Below are 17586 nucleotides of genomic sequence, written 5' to 3'. Positions count from 1 at the left end.
CAACCTCAACATCTTCTCTTACACCGACGACACCCAGCTCATCCTCTCCCTCACCAAGGACCCACACACCGCCAAAACCAACCTCCACGAGGGAATGAAGGCCGTCGCCGACTGGATGAGGAACAGCCGTCTGAAGCTGAACTCGGACTAGACGGAGGTACTCATCCTCGGACCCACCCCCTCAGCCTGGGACGACTCCTGGTGGCCGACCACACTGGGAGCAGAGCCAACACCCACCGACCATGCACGCAACCTAGGATTCATCCTCGACTCCTCCCTCTCCATGGCTAAACAGGTCAACGCAGTCTTCTCCTCCTGTTACAACACCCTCCGCATGCTCCGCAGGATCTACAAGTGGATCCCGACCGAAACAAGAACGGTGACACAGGCCCTCGTCAGCAGCAGACTGGACTACGGCAAAGTACTCTACGCAGGAATCCCAGCCAAACACCTATGACGACTACAACGCATCCAAAACGCCTCCGCCCGACTGATCGTCAACACCCCCAGCCGCAGCCACATCACACCCCACCTGAGAGACCTACACTGGCTCCCCATCGACAAGAGGATCACCTTCAAGCTCCTCACCAACGCACACAAAGCACTCCACAACGCCGGACCAGCCTACCTGAACAGCTGACTCAGCTTCTACACCCACCAGCTCCGCTCCGCCAGCCTCGCCCCTGTCCCCCGCATCCAACGAACGACCTCCGGCGGCAGATCCTTCTCCTACCTCGCAGCCAAGACCTGGAACACCCTCCCTACCCACATACGGCAGACTCAAGACCTACTCGCCTTCAGAAGACTCCTCAAGACCTGGCTCTTCGAGCAGTAGCAGCACCCCTCTCCCTCCAGCGCCTTGAGACCCTCACAGGTATGTAGCGTGCTCTACAATTACTATGATTGATTGATTGAATGTTTAGGAAGGCTAGATTACCTGGCTCTGGTGTGTACCAGTGACCAATACTCCTGTTAACTGTCGGGCACAAGGATTATTTTGCCCAGGGCTCCTCCAAGGAATCCCTGAAAGCCTTGTTGAATGGAAGCAATGGTTCCAAAGTGGACAGCTACACCTGTAAGATATCCATGAGGTTTATAGTTCTTTGCTTCAGTGCAGGTTCTGGTAGGTCAAGGACCTTGGGCTGCTTTTGTGATTACCAAGTGAAAAGTTGACATCTTTGGGGTGGGGAGGGGGGGGAGAAGGGGTTAAAGAGGGGTTGAACTCGGTGTAGGGTCACACCTGATCAGAGCCAATGTTTCCACTGAAACCAATCTTGAAGCTGGTGGGAGTGCGAGGCGCCCAAAACATCGTGACAACACTGCATAGAATTTGTATGGCATCAAGGGCATCCCTGGAATTAGGCCGTATGGGTATGCAATATGTCCAATGGGGCCAAAGGCACCCCAGAAGGGATAGCCGCCTTCCTAAATACATACACAATAGCCTGCATGAAGGCTGACAGATCCATCCCAGCGCTGGGTACTCCGTTATATTGGGCAACACTGCCGTTTGAGGAGGGGAGGAGGTGGGAGTGGAGACAGCAACTCTAACTCAGCTGTCCTCTTCACCACCATGGAATATGATGCTCCCTCCACGGTAGGGGGAGAAAGCACACGAGTATCTCACTTCGAGTTCCTCACACCAGTACATACCTTCCTGACCTTCTAACTCGTATTCTAAAGGGTCCATTGGCCCCTCCCATTGTTCCTCCAGAATAGGGCTCAGGTGCCTATCCAGGACACGTGGGTCCTGTCGGCCGGAATAGGCATAGATCGATTCCGTTCTGGTTCCATGTCAGATTTGTGGATGAAAATTGGGCTGGCGTTGGTGGAGGTCACTGTGGCCTGACCGGTGCAGGTACAGATCCACGGGACCCATCAGAGCCGAGGCCCAAGCTGCCGGCACGGAACAAGATGGGGCCCCCTCTGACTCCACGGGCCCAAACAAGCCAGAGGGGTTGGTCCGCTCAAATATGCTGCGCATGTCCTCGTAAAATTCTTTAACCTGAGCAGGGGTCACTGCAGCTCCTGGAAAAGCTGGGGTGCTTGGAGTCAGCCCTGGCAACAATTCTGAAGAACTGTGTCTTGAACGCCGATGTTCCTTCGTCGGCAGACAGATGAGGAGAAGTTGAAGCAGGCTTCGACTTCTTGTATTCTAGAGCCTCTTACCTGAATGCCCCAATGACTTTGTGGCAGGAGCAGTTCTGTGACCTCCCCAACGGTCGGGACTGAGATCTCCTAGGAGTCGTATGCCGCTGTGCCACCTACCGGGCCACTAGCAGCTTCTGGGACCACTCTCTCAAAATCTTAGGTGCCATGGCCCGGCAATCCAACGATGACGTGGAGTTGTGGTCACGCTTGAGACAACATAGACACACACGGTGTGGGTCCGTAACAGACATAGCGCGATGACAGGCATTACGCGGTATAAACCCTGTGTTTCTTAAAGACATCCCTCAACACTACCAGGAGGAAAAATTCCTCAAAAAATAATTTGACAAAATGTTGAAGGAATTCTGTCAAAAACTGTCAGAGGGGTAGCTCTTTTTCCAGATCAACGCTAAATGAAGCGAAAGAAAAGAACTGACATCAGCGCACCAAGGTGGTGGCTCTTAGAAAGGTGACAAAGACGACACTTCCAGCACGGACGCCGCCCACAGAGGCAACCAACGGCAACTACCTGCATGCATGGGTACTGCTCATGCAAAAATCTTCTGGATCCAATCTGATGCCCGGGAAATTTAAAGGTAAGAAATCTGCATCTAGATGTCTCTATCAGATACAGAATTTTAAGGCATCTTTCTTTACTGCTTGGATGTTCCTGACCCACCATAAATCAGCCAGAGACCCATCGGTGGGTCATGCCTCATAGTTTGGGGAAAAATTACCTATTCAATATGGTAACCACTTTTATCCACTTTTATCCAAGGTCTGATAAACATTTTCCAAAATCCTCTTGTAGCTCCGCAAATAACTCTTGATCATCCTCCATTTCAGTTGTCTCTTCTAACACAATCAGGTACTGATCCAAGTAGATTTACACTTTGCGAAGGAAAGCCCATTAAAAATAACAGGAAGAAAAATGGTTAGTCATTATCTAGGAAGTAAAATACATGCAGGACTTTAAGGGGCCAGCCACAAATAGCAAAGTAGCCAAAGTTACTCCTTTGGAATTAGAATGAGGTCATATAAAATGCAGAAAGTGAGCTGAAAGAAATACATGTTTTTGGCATTAGGATGTTAGCTGCACACACAGGATTGAGGGTGGAAGAGGCAAATCTCACAATTTACAGTGTTGGGCAACCATCCATGAAGAACTGAAAGCTTCATTACAAGTTGAGAAAATAACTGTGTATGAAAAACAAGCCTGGTCAAATATATAAAAAGCTGGTAAGTTAGACATTGGGGCCAAAGCACTCTCAATTCAGCTCAATGCATCTGTATATTTGTTGCAAACATAGGACAGCCTCAAAAATTCTTTATACTGAACCTAGAGATAACACTGCACTGTACTGCTTGGTTATGAGTGTTCTTCGCAATTAGTGCACTGGAATACCTGTTCATCTGGACCTTGTGCTCCCGCATTAAGCCAACTTCCACCTTGGCTTTTTTAAGCAAAGCCTGCTTGTTTTCAAACTCCGAAGACTTCATGTAATTCTCAATCCTTTGGTACTGAGCATCAGAAAAACGAGCAAGGGAGAGGAAGGCCTTCATTTTCCCACTCTGCAGCTCCTCACTGCTACCACTGCTGTGACTACCGGCAACTTCCACTGCCTAGAGGAAGACACAGGTACAACATTATAAAGGCTATGGAAGGTTTGATTCTCATTGTTTTGGTCAACCAATAACTAGACCATATAAATTTGATGACTATGGCAAAAGTTGTTTTTTTTACAATTACATACCTACAACATACATTAAAATCAATGGACATAGGGAATTACAATGATGTGTAGAGAAAGCACCACCCATAGTGATGAACACAAACACAAATACATATAATAATTTACACTCCCATTGCCATTTGTAATTGAGGACACATCCTGAGCATTTCTACACTAGATGTAATTTGGATTCTAGTTAATATCAATTACCCCTTTAGATTCAAAGAACCTCAAAATCATCTTCTATATTCAGAATGTCATCCAAAATGTTTTAAACAGATGGCATTGCAGATATCAAGAAGAACACTGTGCCACCACAGAGCACTGCTAAATGACACCGGCCAAGGTATAACCAGTGATCCTTTCACTTAGGTCTTGAGATCCATTCTAGTCAATTAGACACAACACGTGAGTGTCTCCAGAGAAGGATGGAAGAGTGAGAAAAAAACATGCAGAGGAAATGAATCTTCAGAAAATACAATATGACATATTTAGGGCTCCTGGCCTGCATCTACCATTATTTATTTTTGCCACATCTTAAACAAAACTTATCCATATCTTTAGTTGGTGAAAAGAGAAAGCTATAGAAGTGTATTTTAACAATATTTAATTGAGAAATGTCCACTCACACTCCGATGTCGGTAGCTTTTTTATACACTACGTAGCCACCCATAATAACACAATACATTTGCTTGAGAACAGTAGCAATGTAGCACATGCATACCTGTTTCTATTTAAACATAAATAAAAAAAGTTTTCTTTTCTGTGTTAACTCTTTCCTGTCAATAAAAGTATTTATTGGCCAGGCATTCAAGTTGGCTAGAATGGAGCGAAACTCAAAATGATATCTAACTTTTGCATTGTTCTCTTTATAAAAGTTAATGTTGAAAGGTAAACACACTTTCAGTTTCTATTTCTGTGCAAATGTTAATATAAATGCAAACCCATAAACCTTACTTATTTATATTTAGAGAACCTACATCTAAGCTGCAGACGATATATGCATATTCCCAGTGCATATGTAATGGATTTGAAGGCATGTCAAATTGCAGCCAGGAGAGAGGAGCTAGAGTAAGAAAGATTTAGGAAGGCTTGCAGATTGTGGGCAGTCATCTATTGCAAAGAGGGCAAGAGAGAAGAGGGACAGGTGTAGGGGACAAGAAAACGTTTATCAAATGGCATCATGAAGCACAAAATGTAGATAGAGATTGCAAGCCTGTCTAGGAGTACAAGTTACTCACCTTCGGTAACGATGTATCTGGTAGAGATGATTCTAGCCGCAGATTCCTTAACGTAGAATTATCCCCAGGCGTGAGACTGGATCCTGAAATCTTTTTGCCACAGCATCCCTGCGCGCCGGGGGGACGGCACCACGTGACTCCGCCCTGACGTCGTCCGTGTTTGTGACGTCAGCGAGGATACATTAGTCCCATCCCGGCACGCCTATGTCAGTTTTCTTCAGAGAACTTTTCCGCTCCACAACGCGGAGCCATCACAAACAAAAACTGTGAGAACATGAGAACAGTGTGCAAAAAAATCAGATACACAGAAAGGAAAGAAACGAATGGTGAGGAACAGCACCATCGAGAAGGAGCCAGGTACCATGGCACCAAAGCCATGGAAGCAAAGAACAAGCACAGCTACTGGAAGCAAACCTGCAAACAAATACAACAGCCTCCCTGGGGCAGAAGGCATGTGAAAAAGCGCACAGCAGACGAGAAGTAACCACAGCCCAGAACAGAGAAAGGCATCAAGGCCCGAACGGAAGAGGAACGACAATTCACCCCCAGACAACACCAGCAGGGAGAGACATCTCCTGAAAAAAGCTAAGGGTCGAGATCCAGCCAAGAGACCTCAACCCAATCCCAAGAACTGCAGAGGAGTCATAAGTGCAATCAACGAAAGAAAGAAGAGGACAAGCACACCCCCCGCTGGAGACCAGGTACAGGAGCGCAGAAGCACTCATGAAACCATCAACTAATCCCAAGAAGGGAAGAAATGGAGCAAACAACAAGGCTAGCATCCCCCTAGGGAGGGAGTAAGAAAAGGCACTCGCAGAAGACCACCACCCGGAGGCAGGCGAGTGCAGAAGACCAAGGAAGGGGCCTCGCAGAATGGGGAGGAAGGGCGAGTCGTTAAGAAATCTGCTGCTAGAATAGTCTCTACCAGATACACCGTTACCGAAGGTAAGTAACTCGTACATCTGATAGAGACTACTAGCCGCAGATTCCTTAACGTAGAATAGATAACCTAGCCATACCCAAGGGGGAGAAGGGTCTGCGAGAGGACCTCTCCTGCCTGGATAAACACAGGGCCCTAATAGGGGAAGAGTCACAGGGACAAGGAGAATAGCCCAGTCCACCCAGGCAGAAGAGAACCTCGTCAACTCTGAAGAACACTGGCCACAGAGGGGGTGCATGATGACGACAAAAAGAGGCGGCCCAACCCTCATCAAGCAGAAGGAAGCAAGGACAAGGTGAAAGGAGGCCAGTGCACCCCAAGCCCAGATAAGGAACCAGGGATCTAAACCAGAAGCCCCAGATGTAAGGGTAATGCAGAGGAGTACCGAGGAAGAAGAGCCACCCACAGACTCCAAGGAGAAGAGCCAGAAGCGCAGGCAAAGCCCTCCACCGGGAAACACACAAAGTGAAGAAGGCAGCCGAGCCTATCACAGCCTAAAGTCAGCAGACATGACAGAAAGGACCCTCGAAGAAGTGCGATCAGCTAGAAGATAAGAGGAGAAACAAGGAGGACGGACCAGGCCGTCAACACAGGAAATTATTCCCTCAGAACACCAGACAGAGGACCAGACCAAACTGCAGACAAAGGGCAAAACGCCCCGCAGCTCAATGCCATAAATGGCCAAGCCACGACCAAGTAAGGACCAGGGGCCGCACCAGAGTAATAGAGCAACACCAGGAAAGGCGAGGAGCCCACAAGGGGGAATCCACACCCTCCCAGCATAAGACAGGCTATACAGTAGCTACAAGTACCCCACATAGGGTAGGACATGTCCCAAGAAAGCATGGGACCACTCTTAGGAAAGACAATCTCGCATCAGAGAACAAAATCATAAACCTGCAGCAGAAACCACAGAAGGCTTGGAATCAGCCAAAAAGTACATTCTTACCCAAAAAGGGGCTGAACCAGCAGCCAACTGAAGAGAGGCCAACCAAGGGCACAGTAACCCTCACAGAAAGTGTAACAGCCACTCAGGAGCAAAGTGGGACAACACCTTCCACCGAGACCCAGAGGATCAACAAACCAACCTACTGAGGAGGAGTAGGACGGAGCCCTGCAAGAAGACGCTGAATGGTGGAGTCTGCATGAGTATTAAACAGAAAGACCCCGTCAAAGGGCAGGTCAACCAGACGCTCTCTAATATTTTCTGGAAAACAGAATCACATAGCCAAGCATGGCTACGGAGAGCCACAGAAGTGGCCAGAGCACGGCCGAGAGCATCGGCAACATCCAAGGCCGCACGAAGAATAAACGCGGCCACCTCCCTACATGACCCCACAGATCAGCAAAGGCACCCTCATGTGAGACATGAGAAAGAAGAGACTCCACAGAGTCCCACAGGCTGAAAGTAGCCCTGGTCAACACACACAAAGTGTTAAGCGCCCGCAAAGCAGCGCTGGAAGAAGCAAAGACATTACACCCCCATGAATGCAACCACTGGGCCTCCCTAGATGGAGGACACAACACCACAGGCAGACACGGAAAAGCATTCCGCAGAAGAGCACCTTGAGTAGAGGGGTGGAAAGAAAGACAGACCGGGTCATGCGGAGCAGGACGGTGGTGATGCGATAGCGCCTGAGGCACCAGATTGCCTGTGGCAGGGCACCCCAAGGCCCCATAAGAGAAACATGGAGTGACGCTTCAAAAGGAAGGAACAACTCCCGTCCACCAGAGCCCTGGTGGAAAACTTCCAAAAGGTTGTCTGTAGGAAACGGAGTGGCAGGTTCACCCATCCGCAGAATACCAGCGGCTGTGGCGATAAACCGAACAAAGGCTACACTGGCCTCAGTAGGGCATCGCGGAGGAGAAAGTAATTCCTTCGTGGGCGATGGCTAGAGACTGAGTCGTCCATCTCCATGCCCGGCCTTTGAACAGAGGAGGGTCCACAGATGAATGAGGAACCTGAGGGGCCTCAGGGGAAGGCGGAGAGGCCGGTAGAAAAGCCAGCCGTGAGCCACGGAAAGAAGGGTTCGAGGATTTAGGCCGTGGGGACGGCGAGGACCCTTCCCTGGAACATGCCAGTGAAAAGGCAACAATGCTATGCCCAGTCTCTGGGGAGGAACATACCAATAGGTGACAGACCTGTGGCGAAGATGGGACGTCAGGAGATTAATCAAGAACCCGACGCTGGGGCACCTCCGTGGAGTCCGCCGTCAGCGCCTGATCATAGTTGACCGTCACCGGGGTGGGTATGCATGGTGCCGGGTCGACTTCTGTCACCACGTGCTATCCAGGAGAATGGGGTGGGGTCGATACTGGAACGGCGAAGGAGCGGTGCCATAAAGGCGCCGGCTCGGCCTCAGACGGGGCAGCCGCTCGCGTCGAGGACCGAGAGAGACTCGGGAAAGCGCCCCAGGTCGCGGCCCCCACCCGCAACTCCACCGGAGCCTGGTGGGAAGATTCCAGGTGCCGAAACGGCGCCAGCTCGACCTCTGGTGAGGCAGCCACCTGCTTAGAGGACCGAGGGGGACTCGGGGGCAAGCCCGGAGTCCCTGCGATCTCCTGCGATGCCACAGGGAGCCCCGTATGGATTTGCGGCGAGGCAGGGACGCCATGCGCAGGAGAGGGAAACCCCGAAGGACCACACCTCGACGACACCACCCTCCTACGACCTGAAGCCCAACCTTTGGCGCAGGAGCCGCCGCCGACTCCCGGGAAGGCCCCGCACAAGGCAAGGGCTCCGCGGACACCTCAGGAGGTTGAGGAAGGGATAAAGGAGCCTGCAGAGCCACAGCGTAGGGTGCCATTTGGGCCATAGTCGCCTCCACGCTGGTAAACGGCGGGTAAGGAGGAAACGGGCGACGGCGCATGTCCCAGGGGGAGCTGACGCCCAGCGCGAAAGGAGGACAAGACTTCGGAGACAAACTGAAAGACCTACCGACCGTGGCGAGAGACTATGTCGCAGACTAAGCCAGCAGCTCCTTGCCTCCGAGGAAGGGGACGAACGCTGGGATGACCTGGACAAACGCGCCGACAGCAACTTCATCCGGCGCTCCCGCCCGATTTAGGCTTAAGGTGCTGGCAGGCGTCGCAGCTCTCCGAGTCTTGGTGCTCACCGAGGCACCACATGCAATTCGGGTGAGGGAGAGTCGCCGACCTGGGACGTGCACAGGAGATACACGTCTTAAAGCCCGAAGGCATTCGCACACTGTTCCACTAACGCCAAGCGTGAAAAAGAAGAGAAGGCCTGAAAACAGGTCAGGACACAATCCGGATCCGCGTTGCAAGCGGAAAAGAGAAAAAACTGACGTAGGCACGCCGGGGTGGGACTTATGTATTCTCGCTGATGTCACGAACGCGGACGACATCAGGGCGGAGTCACGTGGTGCCGTCCTCCCGGGCACAGGGATGCTGTGGCAAAAAGTTTTCCGGATCCAGTCTCATGCCTGGGGATAATTCTATGTTAAGGAATCTGCGGCTAGTAGTCTCTTTCAGATTGAGGTGTTAATTAGGCATTGGCGAAATTTAAATTTTGCCATCATAAATCGTGTAATTCTTGAAATTTTGCATTATGCCTAATGATGCAAAAATCTCGAACTAATGTCACCTCACTTAATTATGACACTGTTGGCAGCATAATTATAGCGCAGAAACAACGTGAATAACCAAAGTCACCCAAAAAAAAAAAAAAATGCAGTAGTTATTGCAGCAATTGTGCGTGTAATGCTGCTATTATTACAGGAAAAGTGTTGTCACATCAACAATTGATGCAAAGTTGCATTTCATACTAAAATATGACGCTAACGGATCAATTTGCATTTTGCATAATTATACGTAATCTTCCCAAAATTTTGCACAATTATGTGAAAGTAAATGTTGCACTCCCCTAGTGTTAATTTGAGTTCCTTGACAAACAGGTCAGCATGTAGTGGAAGCAAATATGAGTGGAACTGTTGGAGTGGCAGAAAAACAAGAAAAGCTGCACAAGTTGCAAGATCTGAGTAAAATGAGAATTCCAAATGATTAAGGAGCTGAAGAACAAGTTACTTACCTTCGCTAACAATATATCTGTAAGAAACATTAGTTAGTTAGATTCTGTACCTTAGAATAACCCCCAGGCGTCAGACTGGATCTGGAAAATTTTGCGTAGCAGTACCCTTGCGCATCGATAGGCGTAGTCTGCGGCTCCGCGTCTGTCGTCGTTGGCGCCGGGATGATGTCATCGGAGTACTTAGAGGCCGCCCTCGCGCGCTGACGTCAGTTCTTATACACAGCTTTTCTGCGCCAGAAACACAGAGCCATGATAAAAACCGACACTGGTGCCATGAAACTAGGGCCCTGAAAGGGATGACCTTAACCCTAGATATCGGTTCGCAGAACGGGGAGGATGGATGGGGCGGTAAGGAATCTAACTAACTAATGTTTCTTACAGATATATCGTTACCGAAGGTAAGTAACTTGTTCATCTGAAAGAAACACGTTAGTTAGATTCCTTACCTTAGAATAGATACCCCAGCAATACCAACCCCGGTGGTGGGTCTGCGAACCAAGATCACACCAGAAAGTCCCGGAGAACGGAACGGCCAAATAAGCCATCTCTCCGGACTTGGCTGTCCAGACAGTAGTGTCTTGCGAACGTGTGCAGCGAGGCCCACGTAGCTGCCTGACAGATGTCCTGCAAGGGGACTCCTCCGCCCAGGGAAGTAGTAGCCGCCGTGGGCTGAATGGAATGGGCCCTCAGCCAAAGAGTAGCCAAAGAGTAGCAAGTCTTGATGCAAAAGACGACCCACCGAGAGATTGTTCGTTTGTGCACCGCCTGTCCCTTCTTAGTGCCCACGCAACCAACAGAGTTGGTCATACACCCGGAACTGGCGTGTGCGAACCAGATAGAATGAGAGCGCACGTTTTGGGTCCAGACGGTGGAGCCTCTCTTCCTCTTTCGAAGGATGCAGAGGCGGAAAGAAGGTGGGCAAGGTGATGGACTGCCCTATGTGGAAGGCTGTGACTACCTTGGGCAGAAAACTTTGTCCGGATGTACAGAAAGGAAGGGAGGTTGTGAAGAAAGGGCCTGGAGCTCACTCACTCTCCTGGCAGAGGTGATGGCAACCAGGAAGGCAGTCTTAAGAGTGAGAAGACGAAGAGGACAGTTATGAAGTGGCTCAAAAGGAGCGCACATCAGATAAGTTAGAACAAGGTTCAAGTCCCACTGCGGCATCACAAAAGGAACAGGAGGGAACAGATGAGTGATGCCCTTCAAGAACCTATTTACAACAGGGATTTGAACAAAGAGGGCTGATCAGGAAGCCTTAAGAAGGCGGAAATGGCAGAGAGGTAGCCCTTAATAGTGCCCGGAGCAGAGCCCTGTTGGGCAAGAGAAAGAAGGAAGAGGAGAACCTCAGAAAGAGGGGCAGAGAGTGGATCCACAGCTTTTGCTGTGCACTATGCCACACATTTGTTCCACCTGCAGGCGTATACCGATTTTGTGGAGGGAAGCCTGGCTGCCAGAATGACATCGCAGACTTCAGGAGGCAAGTCAAATGGATTCAACTGTTGCCGCTCAATCTCCACGCATGGAGGTGGAGACTGGACAGGTTCGGGTGGAGGACCGTCCCCTGCTGCTGCGACAGAAGGTCCTCCTGAAGAGGCAGACAAATCGGGGGATCGACTGACATGCTGAGTAGCTCGGGATACCAGTATCTTCGTGCCCAGTCCGGAGCCACAAGGACGACTTGGGCCCGGTCGCGCCTGATCTTCTTCAGCACTCTGGGCAGAAGTGGTATAGGCGGAAAGGCGTACAACAGACCGCAACCTCACTCGCGACGAAAAGCGTCTCTGAGCGAGTGCTGCCTTTGAAATTCCAACGCGCAGAACTAACCAAGGCTCTCCCCATCGCTGAAAGAGGCCTTGCGCCACGTCCGAGTTCAGACGCCATTTGTGATCCATCATGCACCGACGGCTGAGTTCGTCCGCCCTGGCATTAAGGGAACCTGCCAGGTGTTGAACCACCAGGGTCACGCCCTGATGTTCCAGCCACTGCCAGAGGCGCAGAGCTTCCTGGCATAGGGTCCACGACCCCACCCCGCCCTGTTTGTTGGAGTACCACATGGCGGTGGGGTTGTCCGTGAACACCTGCACTACACTTCCCCGGACAGAGGGAAGGAATGCCTTCAGTGCAAGCCGGATCGCCCGCAGCTCCAGAAGGTTGATGTGGAGCCGAGACTCCGCCGGAGACCAGAGGCCTCTGATCTCTGCTTCTTCCATGTGCCCCCCCCCCAAACTAGGAGGGACTCATACGTCACAACAACATGCTCCGGTTGGGGTAGGGAGAGGGATCTGCCGCTGACCCAATCGCGGTCCGTGAGCCACCACTGCAACTGTCTCGCAGTGCCCTCCGAGATCCGGACACGGTCGGACAGGTTGCCTTCATGCTGAGCCCACTGAAACTTCAGGTCCCACTACAGAGCCTGCATCCGCCACCTGGCGTGAAGCACCAGAAGGATGCAGGAGGCCATCAGCCCCAGAAGCCGCAGAGTCAACCTGACCGAGACCCGTGATAAAGGCTGAAAGGTCGGAATCAGAGTCTGAATATCCCGAACCCGCTGTTCGGGAGGATAAACCCGAAACTGCGCCGAATCCAGAACAGTTCCGATGAAGAGGAGCCTTTCAGAGAGACACAGGTGTGACTTCGGCACATTGATGGAAAACCCCAGCAAGTGCAGGAGGTCGGCCTTAGTCTGAAGGTGGCTGACGACTGTCTGGGGCGAGCCCGCCTTCAACAACCAGTCGTCGAGGTAGGTGAAGACTGACACCCCTAACCTGCGCAGTTGAGCTGCGACCACCGCCATCACTTTCGTGAACACCAGTGGGGCGCTGGTAAGGCCGAAGGGGAGCACGGTGAACTGGAAGTGCTCGTGGCCTACCATGAACCGCAGGTAACGCCGGTGGGCCGGCAGGAAGGGGATGTGGAAATACGCGTCCTGCAAGTCCAACGCTACCATCCAGCCTCCTGGGTCCAGGGCAGCTAAGACCTGAGCCAGAATCAGCATCTTGAACTTCTCCTTCCGGAGGAAGCCGTTGACGTTCCGAAGGTCCAAGATAGGACGTAGGCCCCCTTTTCCCTTCTTGGGAACCAGAAAGTAGTGGGAATAGCCACCACACCCAACTTCTTGCCCAGGAACGTGCTCGATTGCCCCCTTGGCCAAGAGGGCCGACATTTCCTCTTGCAGAAGTTGCAAGTGATCCCCCGACACGCGGTGGTACTGCGGTGGCATGGCTGGAGGGGTCGCCTCGAAGGGAAGGGAGTAGCCCCTTTGGACGATTTGCAGTACCCACCTGTCCGAAGTGATGGTACGCCAGTTAAGGAGGTGATGGCGGACCCTGCCCCCCACCGTCGTTAAATGGGCCTGAAAGCTCAGACTAGGAGGGCTTTGAGGCGGATGCTGCGGGCGGGAGTGGATGTGGGCTGGCCGCGCCGTTGTCCCCTGGCACCGCCACGGTGGTTACCACGTCCGCCGCCACGCTGGGTATTAGACTGCAGCCTGTGGCTGGCAGGACATGAAGGGGCGCCCTTTCCTTGGCCACGAAAGGAGCGACAGGCAGACTGCTGCTGACGCTGCCCCAAGAGGCCCAAGGACTTGGCCGTAGCCCTGGAGTCCTTGAAACGTTCAAGCGCATGATCTGCCTTGCCACCAGATAGGTGGCTGCCATCAAACGGCATGTCCATGAGGGTGTTCTGGACAACGGCCAGGTGTGGCGGCGAACCGCCACCGTCGTTGACACCGCCCTGCCCAGCGAGTCCCTGGTATCCAGCCCACATCATATAGAATACCGAGCTGCGTCTCGTCCCTCCGCGAGGGCTTGAGCGAGTTTTGCCCGGGTCCCTTCCGGACACTCTGGCAGCACAGCCGCAACCGTATCCCACAGAGAGTGGGTATAACGGCCCAAAAGGCAAGCGGTGTTTACTGACCGCAACCCACAGCTGAGGGATGAAAACAGTTTCTTACCAAACTATTCATGCCTTTTGGATTCCCGATCTTGGGGTGCAGTCGGGAATGCGGATTGGGAAGTAGAGGCCTGGATAACCAGGCTCTCGGGGGTGGTGTGGGTGGACAGGAAGCTAGGGTCGCCCGGAGCTGGGCGGTATTCCTATCTACAGAGGGGCCTGTAGCGGGCCTGGACCAGGTATGTATGTATTTGTATGTATTTGAACTTGTAAAGCGCACTGCTACCCGTCCGTAGGTTTCCTTGCGCTGTATAACTCTGGGGAACCCGTCCAGGCTTTCCCTGTGGGATGGTCCCTGCTGGGAGTCCCCAAGGTGGAGACAGGCATCCCCAGAGTTGATGGGGCCGTTGTGGAGATTAGGCAAGCTAATGCCCAGAGCTGCCGAGTGGAACCCCTGATTAGAGTAAGCACCGAAGCGAGAATTATCGAGTCCGCTGACCCAAGTCCACGACCCTGCCGCGTCGGGAATTGAACCCTGGTCCCGGGCCGACTTCTGCTCTCGGGTCTGCCGCCTCTAACCAGTGAGCCACACTACTACCCAACAGGACGTCCATGAGAGCCTCATTAAATGGCAGTAAAGGCTCCGGAGCGCCAGTCTGCGGTTTAAGGACCTCAGTGAGGCTGTTAGACCTCACAGTAGCGACGGGGAGCGTAAGCGCCAAGGCCTTGGCTGCCCGCGTCAGCACCACACTATAAGCAGCCCCCTCCTCCGTAGCCACAGTAGGAGGGGAGACAAAGCCAGTGCCAGGGGAGGTATCAAGACCACTGGCCTCCCCTAGCTCCTCTGTCCAGTCCTGGAAGGACTGACACTCACGTGTCAGAGGGTCCTCAGACTCCTCCCAATCCCCTTCGTCCTCCATCTCCTAAAACTCAGGGTCAAAGGATGGAGCCGGATCAAAGAAGAAAGGCTCTTCAGTTGGCATCGAATGTGGCATCGGTCGACGCCGGTCCGAAGCTGGACCTGGACCGAGAGAGGGATCAGGGACGGCGCGGGGGGCGACACCCTGGGGGTCGACACCTTGTGGTCAAGGAGTGACCACCCTGTGCAAACAGGCACCACCAGTAACTTGCCGGTTTGCTTCGTCGACACTCCAGCCAGATCCCGAAGACTCACGACGCAGCCTCTGGACTTCCAGACTTCTCTGACTCTGACCTACATCCACAGCAAAGCTGAGGCGCGTGGCGGACACGAGAGACGTGGGACCGGACATCCTGCAGTACCTGCTTTTTGCTACTTGTGCAGCTTCTGAGGCGTCCTCGAAGTTGTGCATTGGGGATTGAGAAGCCCCAACCCCGAGCAGTAAGTGCACAGAAGCTCAGCCCTCCACACTCCACGAGTGCCGCGCGGGGCCTGCGCATGCATTTCTCCTCGACGCGTCTTCGCGGTTACTAGCCCGTTGCCTAGTGGCCCTCCTGAAGACATCCTTTTGAAACAACACCACTTGCCTGGTTGTTATGGGCTTGCTCCTGCTTTCCTGTAAAGGGGAAGCTCTCCGGACCTTGCTGGTCTGAACAGAAGCCGATCTTCCCTTTCTGCGTGGGTTGCCTTTGCCAAGGCTTGTTGGGTCCAATCCAGATTCCGACACCGCCAACAGCGAGATCCTTCGTGGGACAGTCCGTATCCACCTCCTGGTCGGCGTTGACGCCTCCTGGTCCACGTGGCTGCAGAGACAAGCTTCGCATCCTCACCTGATTGCATCTCGACATCGTCTGGTTCCTTCCTGGTTCCTTCCTGGTCACTGGCTAGTGACCCAGACTCTGTCCCCTTTGCTTTCAGGTTCTTCACTACTCCGATCCACCCTTGGATCCATCCGGACATCTTCCTCCTGGTCGCTTGCAGCATCTTTTTGCAGCTCACCATAGGATTGATCGACGAAACCCGACACGAAAGAACACCTATGCACCTGGCTTCCCTGGGTGAGGTAACTTGAGTACTCCGTTGCTCCCGTGGGTAACAACTATCCAAGTGTCCTAGTTTAACTGGGTTTTCCCGTAGTCCACCCGGAAGTGTCCGAAATCAACTACTTTGTAACTTTTACGTTCCCATTGATTCTCTAGGGTAACTTGCGTGTGTGTTTAGACACTGCACACGCATCCTGTGGGTCTCCTACTTCCATTCCTTTGGTTGATCAGCGTAGCCCCAGCGAGTTCCTAGGCCCTAGGCCTACTCACCTTTCCTGAAGTGGTTCTTATACCACTTCTTTAGTATATGGTTCGTGAGGCCCCTAGGGCAGAATTGTATTTGTGCAACTTATAGTATGCTTATTGAGTAACTTGTGCTGTATCTGGAACTCTGACCTCATAAAGAGTGCAGAGGGGTTGTGTTAGTAATAAATACATATATATTTGATATATACCTTGAGTGGTGTCCTTTCATTTGAAATTCAAGGGATTATAATTGGTAAAACAATTGGCTTCACATGCTCTCTGAAGTATTAGCCTAAGACTGCTTTGTCCATGCTACCACTAGGATAGCTGGTCTACAAGGTTGACTTCACAACCATCACCATAAGGGTTGTTTGGACTGGTGCAAGGTGCTCATTAGAATAGTGATCATCATATACCAGGCCAACTTCTCACACTTTAGATAATACAGATGGTTACGAACTTAACCCTCACTTGCAAAGGGAGCCAAGCCTGTCTTATAGTACATGAGTGATATGGTCAATGTTTTTTTACCAGCCTAGTGGTTGAACGCCATATTTAGGAGCTCAAGGATAGATGGAGGAACTTCGATCGCAGCGGTAATCGTTCCAGTAATCGATGCAAGAAACACCAAGACCATGAACAATAAGTGTAAAATCCATAAGTTGCAGAAAAAAAACATGAACCTTTTTAAGGAGTACAGTGTCGAGCTGGCCTCCAGATTCTGTGAGCACAATATGGGAAGAAATGGTAAGGTGGTTATTCAGCCACAGAACTAAAGAATTTAACTAATGTGCTTTGGAGAGACACAATCCAATTGAGCGCAGGTCAGACTGTCAATTGACATGCGTAATATTGTTAGATATGTGTAAGAAATGTATTTGTTTTTTTCAGGTCTCAGTCTTAAGACATTTTGGGACATCCATTTTTTAAGTTCTAAAGTACTGAAACAAAAAGATTTTTGAAACAGCTGAGTAACATTGGTGTACTGATGACTTGTGACACCATCCCTTTTGAAAAGCATTCTAAATGGGTCCAAATATATTTTGACCACCACACAGATTAGGAATGATATCAGATTTCGTTTGTTAACACATCTTTTTATTGAACAAAAGCTCATCATACAAAGTAATATGGAGACATACACAGTAATCAATAGGATACAGTATTGCATTGAGTGAGGCATACAATGTATAAAATAGGCACAGAACATAACACATCTTCTGGCACTTTTATGGCCTTATGATATACAAGGATATACAACATACATAACCCACCAACTTGCATAGCTCAAATTTTGTTTCCTCAACATGTCCCCAAATCCGTTTCTTGATATTCTCGCCAGATGCCCCACAGCTTTTCCCACTTTCCACA

At 51.2% G+C, this 17586-nt stretch overlaps 1 protein-coding gene across 1 annotated transcript in view; it reads right to left on the bottom strand.

The window, feature by feature from the left end:
- Window positions 1-17586, bottom strand: part of ATM (ATM serine/threonine kinase) — a 1424234-nt gene that overhangs the window by 237086 nt on the left and 1169562 nt on the right. Inside the window, exon 49 of the mRNA XM_078657051.1 lies at window positions 3557-3774. Coding sequence (XP_078513177.1) covers window positions 3557-3774 — 218 coding nt within the window. The remainder of the gene's footprint in view (window positions 1-3556; window positions 3775-17586) is intronic.

Source organism: Lissotriton helveticus, chromosome 8 (genome assembly GCF_964261635.1).
Source record: "Lissotriton helveticus chromosome 8, aLisHel1.1, whole genome shotgun sequence".
In the NCBI taxonomy this organism is placed as follows: domain Eukaryota; kingdom Metazoa; phylum Chordata; class Amphibia; order Caudata; family Salamandridae; genus Lissotriton; species Lissotriton helveticus.
Note: the sequence above shows the minus strand (reverse complement) of the source record. Positions and strands in the feature narration are given on the sequence as shown.